This window comes from Lates calcarifer, linkage group LG9, assembly GCF_001640805.2.
Source record: "Lates calcarifer isolate ASB-BC8 linkage group LG9, TLL_Latcal_v3, whole genome shotgun sequence".
In the NCBI taxonomy this organism is placed as follows: domain Eukaryota; kingdom Metazoa; phylum Chordata; class Actinopteri; family Centropomidae; genus Lates; species Lates calcarifer.
The window spans coordinates 12,594,219-12,615,984 of NC_066841.1; the positions used below are offsets into that span (position 1 = coordinate 12,594,219).

The 21,766-nt window shown below is 39.1% G+C and overlaps 1 protein-coding gene across 1 annotated transcript; it reads right to left on the reverse strand.

The window, feature by feature from the left end:
* Positions 1–7,144: 7,144 nt before the first annotated feature.
* On the reverse strand, positions 7,145–8,130 carry LOC108874130 (cardiac myosin light chain-1). Its single transcript, XM_018662540.2, has one exon. It carries the CDS (start codon positions 8,117–8,119, stop codon positions 7,424–7,426), a length of 696 nt encoding a protein of 231 aa, XP_018518056.1. The 5' UTR covers positions 8,120–8,130; the 3' UTR covers positions 7,145–7,423.
* Between the last annotated feature and the right edge of the window lie 13,636 nt (positions 8,131–21,766).

Here is a 21,766-nt window from a genome sequence, read left to right on the forward strand (position 1 = left end):
TCTCTGAAAATCAAGAGTTAACCACAGAACTTTTAATAAGACAAATGAGGTTGATGATTATGTTCTCTGTTGCCTCTCAGCATCCTATAATGCAAGAAAAGACTCTAATTAAGACGTATTTTAGGAAAACACTGGGGAAATCGGCAAGAATTCCAAATCACAACGCAATCCATGAAGCACAGAAGAAGAACGCTGTCTCATCTTCAAAGTTATTATATGTATATTCAACACTATTTTTTTCTTTAAATCAAACTGGATGCTATAAGCCAGGTTAGCATAGGATAACATGGATTTTGCATGTTTAAAAGTCAGTCACGTCAGTGGTCTCCTATGTGTAATGGAACCGAGTTTACCACTACGGCAAATAATCAGACCCTTAGTAATGACCTAGCAACAGAAATAATTTTCTAGTCCCAGATGAGTGAACTCTGAGCTGACATTAATGCTTTATCGAGGTCTCTGACTTTACCAAACATTTATTTACTCACACAGATGTAGCTTCTGCACCCACAAACTTTTACATGAATTTTAAGTTATAGCACCGTGTCACCAGTACAGCTGATGGAGAAAGCCGAGGCGCTTTGCTCAAATTATGTTAAAGGACACCCTCAAGTGTAATCTTGCCATTATACAACTATTAACAACAAAGTAAAATGTATATGGCGGAGTAATATTTTTAGTGATGAGTAAGGCGTGCTGTCATGTTGAGCACATTCTAAATGTCTTGTGGACCAATCAGATTGCTCGGTCAGAACTACTTCTTGTATAATTCACATTAAAGCATGGATTTTTCAAAAGTAATTAGTTCTGTCATTTACCTGCACACATCTGTTGCTGCACCCTGAGGAGGGCCAATGTGCTATATGATGTTTTTAAAGAACTGAATATTTTGCACTTGGGGAAAACTTTCTCATTTTAAGAGAAAATAGCATTATCCAATTATAGTTTTTCATTTGCAGTTAAACTGTATGAAATCAAAAAGGAATTTTACAGCACTCTCTCAGAGGATATTTGCATTTTCAGGCAATCACCAAAAATGATTCTAATGGGTTTATCCAATCATATAGAATCCTCTCGTAAAGTATATCTTCTCATATTTAGGACTGAATGTTTAAAATTATTCCTTTACGACAAATTTGTCTCTCTTTGAATGTGAATATCACAAACTGTGTTATAATGCTAATTCACCTAACCTTGATTTCTCTCATACTATTCACTTTAAATGTTATTGACTCACATGTTTGTGAGAAACAACTTAAGGCACTCCTCATTACTGCCCTTGGAGCTGCATCTAATCTGGCGTCTATGTTGTACAAGGTGAAGAAGTATTGATCCCTGGACACAGTATGTGTTGAATGAATGATAATGAAAGCAGCTGTGAGGATAGAGCCTGTTTATTATTGAGAGGCTTTGCTTGCACAGTGCTATAAAAGGACAGTGTACGAAAGCTTATCAAAGACCCACAGACTGCAGTGACACTGTGAATCATCTGTATTGTACAGCAACTTCTCATTCTGTCATCATTCAATCTATGACAACACAAAAGGAAACCAGATGTCTAAAATCCTTCAAATTTGTATTTATCTTCACACTGCTTTTTCAAACTGTGATCCTAAGATTTCAGATTGTTAACTATTGTGAATATTTTGACTAGTGGAACCAAAGAAAAGAACTAAATTGAAATGTACATTTTTGGTTCATGGAACATGTTTCATCCCTCTTGCTACTGGCACAACATTTATAACCTGTATGAGGTGTTTTAATGGCCAGAAATTACAATAAATAATTATAAAATGTTTAACCGATGTGCTTAATGCCTTGATTTTGCATGCACTTGCCCCAAGAGAGTACCAGATGTTTGATTAGTCCACCTAATTGTTTTTGTTTTAAGAGCTTGAGGAGAGAATGCCACAATAATTTATGGACAAAATCAGCCTAAACCAAAGAAGTGGAGCATTACATATCTTAGCTGTAATTTCTTTTAAGCACAGCATCAGTGTGATTACCTAACTGTCATCAGTCAACAGGACACATGCACACTAATATCATTAGTGCTAACAAGCTTAGCGGCGCTGTGCATCTCAATGACAATATCAGCGATTCATGGGCTGTTGAGTTCCATGGTAATGGTACACAAAGTTTTGGAAATTTGTATCACGACTTTGCTGCATATTTTTGAAAGCTATATCAAGGAAGTCCTAAAGGGAATTAGTTAATGACATTCACATTCAAAAGCAATTAACTATATTGATTTCTAACTGCTTTCATTTGCAAGTGAAGACACACATATCAGCGTTAAAACATTGTTATTCATTTAGCACCAGCTAAGAGAAGACTGCAGATCATCAGCATGACCTGTAATACGTAAACTGTTGACTCAAGTGCATCTCAATGGAAAACGTTAAGTTTAACATAAATGCAGTGTGGTTGGTTTGCTGAGTGAACAATCTCAACATGTATGAAACAGAGTTGATAAGGATGGCAGCTAATACACTGATGAGCACTCCTTTTCATCATATACAAAGGATTTTTGTTTCAACAATATCAGGCCTTATCTACCACAAATGAGGCCCGCTCTTGTAATTCAAAATCCAGTCAGGCTCCCTAGTAAATGAAATGAGTTCATCTATTCTTAATAGAGAGAGGTGAATTTGTTGCTGCCTGTGAAAAATGATAGGGTGCCAACAAATGATGCCAGCTGATCTTGACCTTGGCACACCTTCTTTGATTCCTGGTTGTTTTATAATCAAGGTTTCCATATATCTTTGTCATTACTCTCATGGTAATTTGCAACTGCTGAGCTAAACAGTGTTAAACTGGACATTAGAAATCTTTGCTGAAACTATGCCAATCCTCAGACTATTGCAGAAAAAAAGATAAATGACTATTTCACCATTTGCTATTATCAATGAGTGTTTTCCATTTTTTATTTGCCGTTACCATTCCAATAAAAAATCCTTTTCAGCAATGGGATGTGATGTATTTCTGGCAGACAAAAACCAACTATGACAGGACCAGTGCAGAAAATTAAAATTCAAGGTAAAAGACAACTCAGTGCTCATTACACAGTTTGACTGCCAAAAATAAGATGCAGTGCAAAATCGCTACAGTAATAAATGCTTGGCACCAAACACTGCATGTTGCCCTTGGCAAAATATGAGGATCTCACAAATTGCCACTTTAAATGAGACAAAATACTGCCACTTGATATTTCTCCGGTGTGTGAGTGTGTGTGTGCTATGGTGTTTTATGCCGCCACCTGGGCTGCTAGAGCCATGCAGAGAACAGTTTGTATAGCTGACATTTTAATATAATGCACTCTACAACAACAACGAGACAAACCACAGCCATGAAAATTACAGTCGACGCATCACCTCTCTGACACATTCAATAAATATTTAACATGTTGCACCCACCTTCATACAGAGCATGCTCTGCACAAGTAAAATTAAAACTTATGTACACAAGCTGGTGGATCCTCTCCGCCAAGGGCCCCACATATTTGACAAAGGACTTTAAAGCTAACAGCTGCTGATTAATCACGATGGGTCTAAATTACTGGCTGGCTCTCAACCGGGTATGGAGCTGGATGCCCAGTGCACTTAGAACCTCCTTTGCATGTACTTGACAGCTGCATAGAGTAAGTGCCACTTCTGCCCATTTAGCTGCATCTTTCTACTCCTTCTACAGTAAGCCAAAAATAGCTTCTAAACACAGCGTATCTAAACTACACATTCAAATTTACTGGTTAATTAACTGTATGATTCATAGTAAACTTTAGTTTGTAGGCTTTATCTTTATAGGTCACTGACTTATCCTGATAACGTCTCAACAACTCACCTGTATGCCACCATTTACATATCACTATGTAAAACTGAGCCTTAAAAATGTCAAAAAGCTTATGTTTAAAAGCTTAGCAAACTTCAGTGAGTGTAATTCCGTACCTGCATAATAATAAAATGCATAATCAGTATTTTGCTGTAAGGCTTGTATTGCATGCATTGCATTACAGTAACTGGTGGTCATGTGAATGTCCCTCTGCGTTGTGTGTTAGCTTTCAAATGATAGATCTGGAAGCAATACTGGATCCATACTCTTTACAAAGCTCCCTACTGCGTAAGTGGATAAGGCTTTTTGCTTTTCCCACTGCTTTCACATACCATAGACAATCATCATAATTAAATAAAATACATTCAGACATAAATACATTCATAAAGTTGCCAACAAAAATGGCAAATAATTACTAATTAAATTATTAAAACTATTAATTAAATAATTAAAACGTCGGTTGACCCATGCACCTTGAATTACATTAATACATGCCTCTTGCTACAGCAAACTTTTTCACGCGAGTAAAACGTGATGAAGTCCCCAAACCGCACATAAATAGGAACAGTCAAAACACACTTTCACATACACTTCTCCGTACATGTTAGTAACTCACATGACACAAAACGGTAGTCTCTCTTTGTGTGACTTCGGGTCCAAAGCCGGCTTCCTTGACAAAAAAAAATGATAAAATTCATAAAGTAAAGATTTTCAGGATACAACAGCAGAAAAACTCTGCCAACTTTAAGATAACAAAAACGGCTACAGAAAAATATTAGCTCGTTGATACTTGCATGTAAAACGTGTTGCAATTAAACCTTCACCAAACACTTAATGAATGCAGCGGAGTCACTTTGAAACAAAGCAACATTACTACATACCATGCATTTCCCAGAAACAACTTTGTACAGCAAATCTTGAGGAGACGCACAGCTCACGCCGCTCACCTCCCGCCCAGTCAGTCAAAGCTTCTACCTGCGCTGGCGTGAACGCGCCTACGTAGCTACGTAGATTACGTCTACGCGCACTCATACGCACACGTAAATTGAGATTAACATAACCAATTTGTGGAATCCAGTAACATAATCATAATAACCTGTCACGTAAACATTGTATATGAATAATATTTTATATTTGTAATAATTTGGTCCCCATTAGGTGTCACCAGTACAACAGTTTTCTTTGCTGTAGCGGTCAAATTTACTGCAGCAGTTTTACAGTGGATGTACTGTACCGTATGTAAATACAGTATAAAGTGAAAATAACTTGCATACCTTACACATTGTATACTTTTTTCGCTTTCTGAAATTATTTAAAAAGTACACTTAATTATATGTGATACCGCTGTTTCTTATGTGTTGATGGTCATACCAACAAAGAGGAAAAGATTTTAAACTACATATTTCTCAGAATAATAGTCTCAGCCAAGCTTAATCTAAAGTAGGGGTGTATACAATTACACTGCCTCATGAAATTAGGTTAAAACGGCTATGATGAAATTAGCCAGCAAATGGTCAATAGTGGCACTAAACAGAGGAAATCAGCTATTGATGGAGGCCAGGCTGCTTTTTTTTTTTTTAATTCACTGTGAAATTTGCAAGATTTTATTTGTAGTTTTAAGTCTTCTTAATTTTTTATTATTTTTTTTTTTGCCACTGGCAGTCAGTCCAGTGAGACAAGGTGAGAAGGAGACAGTGACACAGATAAAACATTTTTAATATGTTTTTCTTTTGGTTCCAGATGGTCTGACTCAATGATTCATGTGGGATTCTTAAGTTGCTTTTATTTTAGAAACTACAATATCTTAGTTTTCTGAAAGGCTGAGAGTGTTATAATCAGTCTTTATTTAATTGATCTACCTGATTGATTTAGTTCAAATTTCAGTGTCCAAGATGGTGCAGGCAGTTTAACGGTGCTATATGTTCCTTCCTGTAGAAAACTGTGTATTTATTTGTGGTGTAATGATTGTAAGGAAGTGTTTATTTGTCCAAAAATGGTAGCTTGAATTAGGCCAAATCAAGCAGGGAATTAAAACTAAAGTTATATGTTTTCATGATAAACAAATGTGATTCCAGAAGGAAAGTTACAACAACTGAAAACAAAAGAGTCATCCAGGTTGTAATACTCCTACTAACTTAATGTTCCCCTCTCCACTCACAGTAGACATAAAATGGAACTGTTGCATGATGCAGCATTGCATCAGAAAGGTCTACATAAAAGCATGTTGAATTTTGTATCACAGGTAGGTTATGTTGTGTCTTTTATTTGTGAAATTATGAAAGTTGCAGAAAGAGATATGCTGTTCCCCAACTGCTTTTAAACTCCAAAGTCCAGACAATGCAAATGACCTTGTAAGTGTTTTTCACAGCTCTTGGTCTGATTTTGTCAGTGAATAAGTGATTTCTCATAATGTGAACTGGTTTCCGGTACTGGCAACTCCACTGTGAATGAAAACCCACTCTGCAGCTTCCTCTTTTTTCTCTGCAGCTTTCAATTGCTTTCAGTTGTCTAGTTCAAACAGCTCTCACAAACCCCTTATATAGATCTTGGCCAGTTGATTCCATTACATGAACTCACGCAAGCCAGATGTATGCTATCTACTCAGTGCAAAGTGATGACAAGCCAAAGAGCACAACTGGCTTTTCAAGGAATTTGAACATGTAGATATCTAATCAGGGGTCTTTTGTCCCCTTAGAGTACTCCCTTCCACATGAACAAATGTAGTGATAAGCTAAAGAGATAAACATTTAACATAAGATGAGAACACTCTTATAGTTGAGGAAGTACAAGGTGCAGCACAACCTTCTTAGCTAAATAAATAAATAAATAAATAAATAAAATCTGGACACACACACTGAATATGATAATACTAGCATAGGATTTTTGCTTTCAAAAGCCACCACAATTTGTTCTGTCAGCTACTGCAATAGAGATGAGGGGGACCTGTCTTTGGAGCACCTGTCTTGTAGTTGTCAAAAGGGAACTGGATGTGTGCATGTGTCTATGTGTGTGTGTGTGTCCAGAATGTGGGAGTAGACTGTATCTTGATCCACAGCAGCTGCCCCTCAAGCACAATGGCAAGCATGCTCATTCAAACTCTTTGTGTGAAGTAGAATAGGATCAAATCTGTTCTATTTTCAGATGGAACCAAATCCTATTTGTTTTCTCTGTCCCAACAATGCTTTGTCCTAATCACATTAACACTGTTGATGTGAATAGACATACATTTTACACGTTTGTCAGCAGTCCTGCAAGAGTTATAATTTTCTCTTCTAATTTATCTGTTGGGTATGCTGAAATGACATTTGTGAGTCAATTTGCAATCATGTTTCCTTTATTAATGGATTTTTTTATGGACGTCCATATAATCTCACAGGTATTTCATTATATTTCAGTGTGTTTATTAAAAAGAAGTAATCACAAGTCCTGCGGCCAACATTTCTTCATAGAACATTTACTTCTGCTTTTGATAGCGTAAAAATAATGTCACAGACTGAGTGACATGCTCACCTCTAAATGGACAAATGTTTAGCAAGGATCCAGAAAAATGGAGAAAACAGAAGTAAAATGAAGTCTTTATGGTTAAATGTCCAGTTCACCCGGAGAGAATGTGCTTTACAAAGGAGGCGTAGTTGATACACCCATTGGCATCCTCCTGTCCAGCCATCAGTCTGTCCACCTCGTCTTCTGTCATCCTCTCACCCAGAGTCGCCAGGACATGGCGCAGCTCAGCTCCCATGATGGTGCCATTGCCTTCCTTGTCAAAAACCCTGAGCCCCTCCACAAAATCCTCAAAATTGCCTTGATCTTTTGCGCGGGAGATGTGTTGGAGCATCGGCAAGAAGGTCTCAAAGTCCACCATTTTCGTGCTCATGTCCTCTGGCCGTGGTTTCCCAAGCACTTTCAGCACATCTGCATTTGTGGGGTTCTGGCCTAGAGCTCGCATCACATCCCCGCACTGGGCGTAGGTGATCTTCATCTCTCCGGTGGGTGTGCGGTCAAACAAGGTGAAAGCTTCCTTGAATTCCTCAATCTGGTCAGAGGTGTACTCAAGAGTGACGCTTTTGGGGTCAAACTCTGGCTCCTTGGGAGGCTCAGGCTGTGGCTCTGGAGGTGGAGCTGGCTTAGCAGCTGGGGCCACATCTTTCTTGGGTTCTGGCTTTTTGGGCTCAGGTTTCTTTGGTTCAATCTTCTTTGGTGCCATGTTGTTAAGGGATTCAGAGGTGAGCTGGTACTTGCTGAGAAAGAAGCAAGAGTCTGAAGGGATTTGTAGTGATTCCCAAGCACACATGGCCACCCCCTCTTCTGAAGCTTTTATATGTGCTTTGTCCAGGGAGCCGGATAGCAATTTCCAACAGCACACTATAAAAGGAAGAAAACCGAAATAGAACACCATAGCAAGTGATGTCAACATTAAGTATTGTTCTCAGCTGCTGTCATCCAGCCGACAGGGCTATTTGCTGTCATTAGCGAGGGTCCAGTTGCATTAGGCTGAATATGCTCTGTCTCTCTGATGGACAAAGGGATCAGAGCACAGCCAGTGTATCAGCTCATGAGGGAGATGGACCAAAATAGCTTTGCTTGCTAACTGCTGAAAGTCTGGGAATTACTGGTTTCTGGAACAATGCTTTTTTTTCTACTTCAGGGCACTGTTTTAGCTAACTCACAAATAGTTAATTCTTTATGTCAGAAGTCTCAGGAGAGCTGAGCACACTTTGAGACTTGTCATTATGGATTATTTTGTAATAAGAAGAGAGCATTCCCTTTTGAGAGAGTAAGGTGATAGGGCTTGAGGGAAAAGCATTAAATCTATCTCAGAAATCATGCTAGCACTTTATAGTTTTTAAGAGACAGAATGTCTGCCAAACCTTTTTTAAATGAGAGATGTGTTTAGATAGTACCAGTGCTCAATAATTCATTTAGGGACTTTGGCAATTTCTCATTTCCCAGATAAATGATAGCTTGCATTTTCCCTCCTGTCACTGAGTAGCTTGGAGTATTCCACCATATCTAGGAACCTGGCAAGCTCCCACACTTCCCACAGATCCTAGAGGGACTTTTAATTGATGCTTTATTAAAGGAAAAGTCAACGAGTTAAGCCCATAAATGTTGAAGTCACATTTAGTACCAGTATCTGTTGTGAGATGATCTATATGTAATTGTATAGGAAAAATGTAAAAACTAAAAAAAAAAAAAAAAAAGTTAAAATGGCACCATATGCATGATTACATGTCCTCAAACAAAAATACTTGGTATTAAAATGTTTAACTGGCACCATCCTGTGTGGTTCAAATGTGTCTATTGTGTTTCCCAACTCTGCAAAGAGTATATTTTACAGGGTTACAAGGTGAAAGCAAGCAAGGCAATTCCATTATGTGTCTAGTTTATAAATACATAATATGTCACTTGGCTTTATGTAGATGACTGCTCTGCAGTTCCTTTCAGTGAATGATAAATTAACCAACAGAACATTCATTTCATTTATGGGAGAGTGGGTATATATAGGGTATGCAGTTCTGTGTCACATTTTTAATCATAGCAACTTTAATTTTATGCATGCATCACAGTTTATCAACTCAGTTTAAGACAGCTAAAGCTTGTTATGTGATAATCACATTTACGATTTCTTTATCTTCCTGCCAGTCCCCCTTGATCCGTCAATCTAGAGCCTGAAGTCCTTGGACAGTGTAGTTTTAGTGTGTGTGTGTGTGTACTTGTCCTTAGCCTAAGATCATTATCTCCCTTCTCTTTGCTTTTGAGGTCACATGGCTTGTAAAACTGACAGCTAATTTGTCGTCTTTTGGTGTGTACGTGCAAGGGGGTATGTGCGCATTTGTGTCTGACAGAAACAAAGAGTGAGACCTGAAAGAGGGGCCAAATGGAATATCTATACTGAAACACCATATATGTAAGAGTCCAGCTATTTCCCTCATGGTTATTATTGCAAAAAAAAGAGAGAAATGATGAAATGGTTCAATGTTTTATCATTCACTATCCTCTTCACCTGGATGGGTTACTTACTGGTAATGATTACTGTCATTTTGCTCACCAAAAGGTTCAAATTAATCTATATATATCAATCATACAGTTCCCGATAGTAGCTCATGCTAAGGGTAATTTAATCCTCTCACATTCATGGTAACCTCAAGGTTATGGCTGCTGCTGTTTAGCATCTTTAAATTCCAACAGAATTAAACCTCATTTTGGATAGACCAATGTGAGTAACTTGAGCAGACCTTGGTAATACAAAGAAACAAACCATTGCAAGGTCAGTTTTATGGCTTGAGCATCTGACCAAAACTCTGGAGCATAAGCTGTGTCAAGCTGTCTCTTGGCTGTGCACAGATGTCCTGGCTGGATGGGTTGTGGAGGGACTGACTTGTTATCATTCCTGTTCTCTGTCAAACTTCCTTCAAACAAGGCTCCAATCAGTACACTGCTATTGCCATGATTGAACCAGTCGATTACTGCTTTCAGCATCTGAAGTCAAACAAGTGGTAATTTCATTGGTCCCTATGATCTTTAAAGAGCTGTCAGCTGTCTGTACATGTTGAAAAGCGCTGTTTTATCTCAGATCTTCAAAAACCCATAGAAACTGATTGTTTTTTTTTTTTCAAAAGCAGTACTTAAACTTTGTCATAGTACAAATTACTGACTATGTACTCACGTTGTGATCAGCTTTTTATGATTTGGTTTATTCAGACTGAAAGGGCATCAGAACATGTACATCCCAGATATTTTAGGTCTGCTTTGTGTATACGCCAATCAGCCACAACATTAAAACCACTGAAGTGAATTACATTGATCATTTGAGTTCAATGCAATGCTCAGCTGGGAAACCTTAGGTCCTGACATTCATCTGCATGTTACTTTGACACATACCACCCACATTGTTGGAGACTAAGCACTCCCCCCAGATCTCAATCTAATCCAGTATCTGTGGGACCTGCCTAATATTGTGTAGGTCCCCCTCATGCCGTCAAAACAGCTCTGACCCGTCAGGACATGATGACAGGACTTCTGAAGGTATCATGTGGTGTCTGGCAACAGGACATTCCTTCCTTTGGGACCTGTGGGTTGCAGGGTGGGACCTTCATGGATCTGGCTTGGACAGATACTGGATCGATTTGGGGAGTTGGGGATCTGGGGAGTTTGGAGGTCAGGTCATCACTTTGGGCTCTTTGTCGTGTTCCTCAAGACATTTCTGAGCAGTTTTTGTGGTGTGGTTAAAACATTGTCATGCTGGGGGAGGCCCCTGCCACTGGGGAGTGTTGTTGCTCTGTGCTTGGTCTACAGCAATGTTTAGGTGGGTGATACATGTCAAAGTAACATCCAAATGAATGTCAGAACCCAAGGTTTCCCAGCATAACATTGTACTGTAACAAAATGATCAGTGCTATTCACTTCATCTGCCACTGGTTTTAATGTTGGGGGTTATCAGTGTATATGCGGCACTTCAACTTGAGTGACATAGATTAATAAGATTACTAAGAAAGATAATCTTGAACATGATAAAAGTGAAAGTGAAAGTCTGATACTTTACCAGTCAAAATGAACAAGGTGTTGAATATTGCTTGTTGCTCCATAACTGTTGTATTCCATAACTGGCAGTAAGGTGATGAAGCCAAATCCAGGAGTGACAGCGCAGTGCAGTATGACAGTATTAAAATGCAAGTGTCCAGCCAGGCATAAACCAAATTCTGTTCTTTCAGTTCATATTGATGATGCTGTCAGCACAGATATAACATAGACTCATGTGTCAGGGAAATGACAACACAATTGCAATGAAAGAAGACAGTGATAAGAATCCTGGTTTGCATAATAATCATGCATAGAGGGATAGTCACTACTGTGTCTCTCTCAGATGTGGCTAAAACATGACAAACACTCCAGTCTTGCATTCCTTACTGAATATTGATACCTTAATGTTACAGTAATCTATACGGTTATGTGGTGTTACCATTACTCTCAATAAGGGTTCTTCTTAATTGAGTTGTGAGACACTGATGTGTCTTTTTGGTATTCAGTAAGTGCCAATGTGGGTTATCCTTACTTTTTTAAGTTGCACAAATCAGTATTTTCTTGTATTACATTAAGTCAAATCACTATGTATAGCATGAAAGGGACTCCTCGAAGTGATGAACCCATAGAGAACCTATATCTAAACCTATAAAGTCTATGGCTCTTTTTAGCCTCTTTTAGCTCATGGTTTTGGTTTTAGCCTGCAAACTCCACTTTCATCAGCCTAGTTTACAGCTGGTGATCTAAAATAATGAAATGAGATAAAAGGTGATTGTGTCAGGGCTTTGTGTTGATCAGCTTGTGCCTGAGCTGTTACGCTACAAGCAAGCATGTTGCAGTCACAAGACATTTTGGGACTACTGGCAACATTTCAGAACTTGGCTAAGAATCATCAGGTTTCTAAGATTTCTTCAGTATCAAAGTGAGGTTAGTTAGGACACAGAAACATTTTTTTTCTGTTTTCTTTTGTGAATACACTGTGCTTCAGTAGTTCTGCCCCCAACTGGCTAAAAAGAAAAAATAAATAAAATAAAAATGCGGCTTTACAGAGGATGTGAGTATTTTTCCCACTTTCTTCTGCACTCTAACTCACAATAGCTATTCTGAGATTTTAGAGAACAAGGAAAAAAAAAAAAAAAAAAACTGAACTATATCCTCCAAATCCCCATCTAAAATCAGTCATTCCCGTCTAACTCCACTAGGTACCACCCTCCCTCCAAACGGATGTGTGGGCGAGTGTGTGCTTGCATGCCTATGTTTTGTGGTGGTCTTCAGAGTGTTTGTTTATATCTGTGTGACCAGAAGAAGAGAGGGTGGTCAAAGACAGCAAGCCCTTAATCCCTGAGATAACACTGGGAATGAGGGCAGGCAGACCACTGGTCTGGTCCAGGCTAATAAAAGAGAGTGATTGAGACAGCGGTTACATTCCTCCTACGGCCATGACAGGGTGTGACTCACACTTTAAAGATTCAGTGTGTTTTGTTAACTGGCTAAAAAGGGAAGCAACCCTGAGCCCTTTCTTTCCTCTGGAGCCCCATTGACTGTGTTGTATGTGGAATTATTTAGCTCACATCATATCATGAACAGAATACTAAAATTATGATTTTGAGAGGCACGCTTTAAACTCAGTTTTATTTGTCTTCGAAATATCAAATCTCCAGCTCCATATGAAGAGCCAACTATATTTCAACATTTTAGTCTTGCTAAAAATACTTTCAATAATTGGAGTCAGGATGTTGAAAAGCACTATAAACACCTAGCAGTTGCCCAACAAGATTCAATTATGTGTTGACAGAGAGGTATTTAATGCGTAAACATTAGTGCTTTCCCCCTCTACAGCTGCCACTCCAAAGAATGGAAGCTTTTTCATACCAACTTCCAAAGCGATATAGCACTTGTTTGAATGAGCTAATCTCAAATAGGAGTTCATTTCTCTATTTTATGGTGTAGTGAACAGCCACACAAAACTTTTCTTATGGGTCCAGTAATATTATTGCGTTGTTATAATGGAATGACTGTTGCAGGAACCAGCTTGCAGACATCTGTGTAAACAATTTAATTAAGACCATGTTTGATGAATTATAGCTGGTGAAGGCACTGCCTGTTCTAATACTTCAGTTTCTTAATTACACCAGACATCCATGTGTTCATTCTCTTTGCCCACCCTGCACTCTTCCACCCACACCCCCCCACACCCCTTTTGCTCACAATGATAGAAATTGAAAAACTACAAAAGGGAAAGTGCATTTCACACTCTACTGAAGCAAAGCAAGCAATTTGAAATTAATCAAAACACAATAAGTTTACAACATGATAAAGAGGTGCTGTATATGAAATGAGGGGAGTCAATTTGTGATACCCAGCCCTGTGTTTTATATTACAACACTTAAAATAGTAGTGGCCAAAAATTGCATTTGGAGTAAATCACATTTTAGGTGAGAAATTTGAAATATTCAAATAATTTTTAAAAAGCACAAGTCTTAATTCAAAGACTTAGTCATCCCTTTGAGAAAATGGAATTTGCAAATGCTCTCAGGACATGTGAATAAGTGAGTGTAGATGAAAAATCTTCTAAGGGGACAGAATTTTGTGTCTTTCATTCCGAGAGTTATATATAGAAGCAACCTTTGTCATTAAAAAAAAAAAAAAAAAAAAAAAAAACTAAGGTGCCCTAACAGTGAAGCCAGGCATTGAATGTCAGCACTCGTAACAACAATAGCACTGACTTAACCCTGTGAACCTTGAATCAGAGGGGAGTGCATGTCATTCTCAGGGTCAGATTTTCATATGCAATTCAGACAATCAGTGTATCTTGTTTCCTGAGAGGCCCATCAGATACACCAGCCCAGTTCAAAAATCAAACAGAATTATATTCTGGGGCATGTGTCCGCATTAGACAGCAACAGAACAGCAAAGTTAATGTATAGTGTGAAAAGCCTTGTGCTGACATCATTGCACAAGTGACCTAAAATATAAATCCCCATGATATGAATGTATATAACTTTGACAGATTTAACCCTAGGGGGTTAGCTGAGGCCACTGTAGATGATCATTATATATTAGTATGTACTTAAGACTGTGAGTATGATTTAAAATTAAACAGCCTCTAACATGACATAATGCTGAATTAACTTTCAAAATTTTAATACGATCCTTTATATTCTATATTTGTTTCTAATCTATTAACCATATGTTACCCATGTCTGCCTCAAACAATAGCTGGGGGATCACAGTGCACATTCGCCTCACTAGGAATGAGCACTATGCCTCCTTCTCACAAGCTTTGGCTTGGAATTCTGACGGGGAGATTAGGGAAGTTTCCAGGCTATTCATACCCCCCACCCCCAACCCCCACCCCCTATTCTCCACAGAGTACTTGGCTGGGTGGCAGAATCCTCTCCTGTTCAGCTGGACCGGTCTATTTCCGATGTGCCTCTGATGCCGTGTTTGGAGCGTGCCTCTGAATGGCTTGTACCTGTTTATCCCAGCAGCACACAGGCTTATGAGATGTTTTCCTCGAAGCTTACCAGGTGCTTTTCTCAGCTGGAATGCCTGTGTGTTTAATTCAGACCCTTAATCCTGGCAAAAGTGGACCAAACATGTCTTCAGAGTGCTTTCACCATGTTCCACAGAAATGTGGACTATAAACTTTACCTTTTTTTTGCATTTCCTTTAGTTTGTCTGTTTACTCTTCCCCACAAAGTAAACTCTGTCTGTACTTGCAAGTAATGTATTCCGACAAGACAGAGAAGGTGATGCAACCATGACACAAACCAGGATGTGTTTGATGCACAAAAGAGATTTGCATAGAGCCAGAGGACAGCTAGCATTCTCTATAATACAGATGCTATGTTAACAAAAGAGCAGCCCAGAAAGCACTAACCAAACCATACACAGTTGGCATGAAAGGTTGTAAAAATATTGCCATGATGCATTACAGTTGCTATGGCTACTGTGGCCATTATATCTGAATTTGTTCTGTCCATATTTCACACTCCAGTTGTGCTTCAGCTGTTTTACCACACTAGGGTGAGGTGGGTCAGTGTTGAGATAACCTAGACTTTTTTTTTCCCACCAGAAGGTCATTAGTTTGACATGTTTATTTGTGACAGATTTGGCTTTACGCCAGCATATGTTTTGTGCAAAGGGTTCTTGTTCACTAACGAACAGCATTTTCCAGTGGTCTGTGTGCCTGAATCCAGCATGTGTTAATATTGCATTGTTCTATTCTTTAATTTCACTTCATTACCAATTATATGTTGCTTTTGCAGTTGTGATTTCTTTTCTTGTAGACACCAAAAAGAATGGCTGTTCTCTCAATTTCAGCTTAATGGGAACAAATTAATGTATATGGAAATTCGCCCAAGCCGCTTCCTCGGTTATCTAATTTAATATAACAGTGTGGAAATATGAGAAAAATAGAGAGAGATATTGTAAGTGGTGATATTGACATATTATGTTTTGATGCTAATTTTAATTCCATTCATGGCACCTCCATGTAATAAGGTAACTTTTCTTTCAAATTTTCTTGGTCAGTCAGGGGCCTGAGAGGTCTTTTCCTAGTCACAGATTCTTTGCACTCAGCAGGAAAGATGTGCATGACCACATTGCTGTAATAAACAGAAATAAATTACTGATTATATTCATTAAATGATACAATATGATTAATATGCAGGATGAAATGGGGAACAGTTATATTGTGTGCTATCAACAAAAAAGTGGAATAAAGCTGTACCACGACTGAAATAGGACAAAGAATATTAAACACTGGCTATTGCAACATGGGAGAGCTTTTGGGAATTTGAGATGGGTTTTGGGTCAGAGAAACAACTCGAACTGGTTGGAATGGACACACAAAATAAATAGGATAGACTAACTTTTTCATTTAACAAACTTTCATTAACTCACTCTCGCCTGAAAGACATGGGAAGTTGGAGCTGATGCTCTCTGTAAAGTGCCCATTCCTCTCAAAAACCACTGCGTCTGGCAAGGCATACACAATGAGATGAGGTCAGTTGCCGGGCAACAGAGGAAGCAATCATGTACACAAGCTGGTCTTTGACAAATCTGGGGCTTCATCCAGCAGGGCCACTGACTCTGTTCAGCTGTAGATGTGACCACAGAGCAGGATGGAGGATATTCACGCCTTCATAGAGACAGAACTATAGCTGATCCCACAGAGCAGATAAGTGGAGTGAAACTTCTGACTTCTTATGCTACTCAATTAGCTATTACACTGAGATAATCCTTTTCTGCAGTGGATATAGAAACACTGCAAATTGGGTCCTAAAGTAAATGTTTCAAACTGCCAAGTAAGACCAAGGCAGGGACTTAGTAGTACATGGCAATAGAGTCAGAGTTTCTTATATTCAGAAGTGCTGCTGTCTTTGGAGAGTGAGATATTCAAAAATGTACCATTTTGCTTATCTGCACTCTTTAAATACAATCTGCGTGCTGATCATACTGTATTAATGTTCAATCATTTTCTGTACTGCTTAATTTTTGTTCTACTGCTCCCAAAATTCCTAAACTGCTCATCTTGCACATCGTTGTCAGGGACTGGTTGTATCCCAGCATGACCTGGGCGAAAAGGTGCACACGGGAAATGCTGCTCTTCTATTACAGGGCTGACACACAGACTGACAAACACTGCACTGCACTCCTGTGTGCAATTTAGAATTTCCACATCATCTGACATGCATGTCTTTTTAGCGTGGGAGGAAACCAGAGCGCCTGGAGGAAACCCACGCAGTCACAGGGAGAAGATGCAAAATCCTAACAAACATGTATGACAGGAAATTACGGGTGTGAAACATGAGATTTCTTCCAAAAAGCAGTCACTTGGCCTCAGTTACTGACCCCCTTTTTCAAATGTATAACGTGAAAGAAGTGGCATGCCAGACTGCAGCTGAGACCTGTGGGTGCATGGAGTTGTATGTGTTATGGGGTTATACTGCTTTTGATAATGTTAACACTGGCTCTCAGCGGAGTATGTCGTACAGAAACCTAGATCTGTATTCCCACTGTACTTGTAAACTTGTCCAAACTGGGGAGAAAATAAAAGGGAAAACGGGCTACTCTGTGTCTCTGTGGCTTTATGTGTTAAGTGTTAGTGGCTCCAGCCGTTTCAAAACCAAGTGCCCAACGCCACTCCATGTACAAGCAATATTTTCACACCTTTAAAACAAATAAGAAAAAGATTTGGTGCTCCTTTTAAAGGCTGCCTCAGCTGCCTGTCAAGTCTTGGAAGGCAGACTATAAATGCACCACAGCTCAAAAGGTATCGGGAATATGCGCTGTTAGTTTCCACAAGCCTGAGGATGTAGTCTGCATAAAAACAAGGCAAGAGCAAACAACTGAGAGTTTGGCTGTAGTGTTTACCACTGGAGTAGACTGAACCAACTGGAGAAGTGCTGAAGGAGGAACCAGGCTTAAATACTGCAACATACCCATGGCGCTGATGAGGTGATGAGTAGCAGGTGTGCATGAGAACTGGCAGGAACAGGAACCAGGTAGCCACACCCAGCAGGACACACAGAGATACACATGCAGACAATGAGCGAGGACAAGTAATATCCATAAGGGAGGAGAAAACAGAGGGCAACATAAGGGGAAAGGAGGGTGGAACAGCCTAACCATAACAGATATATTTATATTATCCACCTTAGTGGAATTAAATGTGAAAATAATTGATCAAATAAACATTTATTCAGGAAACACAGGAAGGGCATTTTTCTTTTTGCTGATGGTATAATTCTCAGTCCAGTCTTCAGTCTCTCATATCTAATCTGTCTTTGAGGATTTCAACAGCATTACAAGCTATAAATTTAATGGGAACTAATCAGTCCCCCTGCCCTTTGCTAAGACGGAGATGGACATTATAAATGTCACAAAGATAAAACACTTTAATTATCTAAGGCCTAAATGAATTGCTTCAGCTGTGCCAAAGAATTGCAAAGTCTTCTGTTGGGATGTAGCATCAAAAGCGGACGGTAGGTTAATCTGCCAGTGTCACATCAGGCCAAAATCTCAATCATTAAAAATGAATGTGCTTCCCTAGTCTACATTTCCTGTGCTCCTTGCTAACATTGGCACCACTACATAGCCGTTGGGAGGAGTTGCACTTATCAAGTTTATTGGACAAAACAGGACACTCTGCATTCAGTTGTCATCTTTATTCTGAAAGAGTCTGTAGTGCTCTGACCCCTAAGAGAGCTGGCCTATACCAAGGACACATATTTGTACTGAATGGCAAACTTGTATAGAGAACATAAATGGGATTTATTTTCTAAGTGAGTAAGCGAGCAAATTTTGTAAGTAACACATATTTGTAAATGGAAAATAGGTGTGCATTGTGTGTACACTCAGGTTGGAGGCAGATAATGAACAGAGGAGGACGGCTGCCATCATGGAAGATTCTCTTTCAGCTACATTTTGAGATTAGGTCTACTCTTCTCAATGAAAAAGAGTAAAACAACAACTAAGTCACATTAGCCAGCAGCTACAAAAGTGCTGCCTCCATTAAGCCCTGTTTAGCAGGAAGAAAGTATTATCACACTATCTAATAAATGTAAATTTCCCCATTGTGGGACTAATAAAGGATTATCTTATCTTAATATGCACATTTACAGAAAGCAGCGGTACTGGGTTTTAAAAAACATTTCCATTAGATATTAAGATCATAGTTCTCAAAGCCAGAAGGACAGTGAAGTTTAAATAAAGTCAGTGTGTTCAGCATTCACCGTGTCATTATGGTAAATGGACTGCATTAATATAGTACCTTTCTAGTCATGTTGACCACTTTTACCATATCGCCACCATATCACTTTACACATCAGGTCACATTCACACACTTGTTCTAAATGTACAGCACTCAAACACCTACATGCACGTCCATGTAATGTGTTAGATCAGGAGTAATTTGGGGTGCAGTATCTTGCCCAAGGATACTTCAACACGTGGGGTAATCAAACCACTGACCCTCTAATTAGTGGGCGAGTGCTATCTTTAGCTAACGGCTAATAAGGTGAAGGATATGCTGGTTATAAGGTTATGCTGATAGGTTAACTTCACACATGTAGACATCAAGCCTCTGGAGACACTTAGAGGAGAACAGATGTTTTTATCAACTGCTGCAACTAATTCCTCTACATTAGCAAACTAGCTAGCAGTAACCTGTCCTCAGTTTAGAGATGATCATCTGTGGAAATAATGTCATTCTTCGACATTTATGTTATGGTTCTGTTTAAATTCCCCTCATTCTCTTATCACACATGATTTCAGACTGACAATAACTGGGCAGCATATCCCCTTGAAACCATTACCCTTAGAACCTTACAGTAAAAAGCTGCTGCTGCTCTTGTTGTTTCATTGGTAATCACACTGGGGTCTTTAGATAATACTTTCACAAAACTAATACCAGTATAGTCACTGAAGCTGCAGGATGCAGATATTCATATTTCCCAGCAAAACAAGCACCATCAGGCCTGGAGACAATTTACTACATAAGACAATCACCACATTTCCCTGTCTGTGAGTGACAGTGTGTTTACTCTTTCACGTGGTGGTTGGTATACATTTACTGTTATGCATGAAGACTTATGGAATACCTTAGGGAACCTTTTAGAGTCTCATCCACTGGATAATTACCATTGCAGAATGGATTAAAAATAAAGCCTTCGTTTGTTTGCTTACCACTGTTTCCATTTTATACATCAGAAAGAGATCGGACGTGGCACAGGTTAGACAAATGGCCTCTGGATGCTTGCTCAGAATCAGTTTGTGTTGTTTTCGTTCCCCAACAAGAAAGACACTTGCAGTTATCCAACATTGCAGCGCACACCGAAATCACGGTTAGCTATGCGAAGATATACAGGTCAGACAAAGTGGGGAGGCAAAACAAAACAAATCAGATAAACAACTTTGCATGCCGCTGACAGGGCCTTTCGTTTTTGGCAGGTGCTCATGCTATATCAATCGCTTAAAGTGTGAGATTTTTATTGAACTAAATGGTATGCACGAGTAACAGCTGGGGCCACTGCATCAAAATGTAATGAGTGCATAAATAAAGACAGAGATGATGATGAGAAATACAGAGGCCTTCTGGGATATTACACCTCTCCAAGGTAGCATGGCTGGATACAAACTAATACCTGCCATGGGTGTGTGCTGTGATTATGTAGGAGAAAGAGCTAAGCATCTGAGGTAATTAAAGAGTATTATGTTCTGAAAACATATGGTCAGCAAATCTTTTGTGAGGGTACAAGTGGCACAGCTCTTTCTCTTGCTGAGAACACTTTTAATTCAGTCTATTTGTTTAAAATGTTGCTCTTGCCCCTTTCAGCTGCCCTTATTTCAGAGGTTTGCATTACGAGTGAACAGGTCAAATGCTCTCTTACATAACTGAAAACAATAAATCTAATCAGCAGACTGGACGAGGCTCAGTCAAGGCATCCTATGGAGTGAAGCAAGCACCATGGAAGAATAAATATATGTGAAAAAATCTCCCTCTTTAAATTTTTTACATGTGTATAATGAATATCCAAGGTATCTTGATAGAGTTAAAGATCTGGTGTGTTCATCACTTTTGACATGAAAAACCAGAGAACAGTCACCACAAAAGCAGATCTGTATGTAACATTAAGTACAAAAGTCCATTATAAGGGCCACTCCAGCCTGTAGACATGTCATTTAAACATTTCCTCAAATAAGAGGCCAGAGGTCTGGCCCTTACTGTAGCTTACAACCAAGTATAGAATAATTCCATTACACAAAATGATTCATACAAGAATACACAACTGCAAAACATGCAGTTCTAAAATTAGACCTCTCCAGCAGGATGACACAAGAACGGCTTGTTGCAGCGAGGCATTACACTGGGAGGTGTGACAAACAACCCGCTTGTGATGGAGAGACAGTATGCCGGGAAATAAAGCAACTTGCCAAGTGAAATACAAACTAGGGGGAACTTTCAGCCTCAGTGAGGTATCAAACCTCCCCCCAGTTGCAGGAAAGCATTATTTTCCTGTGGAGGAAGCTGTAAACACAATGTTGATATATTATCACCTTGTATAGTTCATATGGTGAGCATGTTAGCAAACAGCTGTTCCCATTTAAACATCTAGCCTACACACAGCAACATTACAATTCATTTGGAGTCTTCATTTTTTGGCCACTCAGAAGATGTGAGTCCAATATTCGCTCCACCTTCTAGCTCCACTAACACTTCTAAATGCTCTACTTTCACTAGCTAGTCCCTACCCTTGTCTCTGTTTTTGGTGCTAGTCAGTGAGCATACAGTGGGTTTATCAAAGCTCTATTTGCTGAAAACACCCTCGAAACCATTCATGATTCACATGCCCATTTGATCTATTGTTACATAATATGAATATATTTATTAGAGCCGCTGTAAGTATTA

Coding starts and splice junctions, on each gene's coding strand:
- LOC108874130 (XM_018662540.2), bottom strand. CDS start 8,119: ATGTGTGCTTGGGAATCACTACAAATCCCTTCAGACTCTTGCTTCTTT.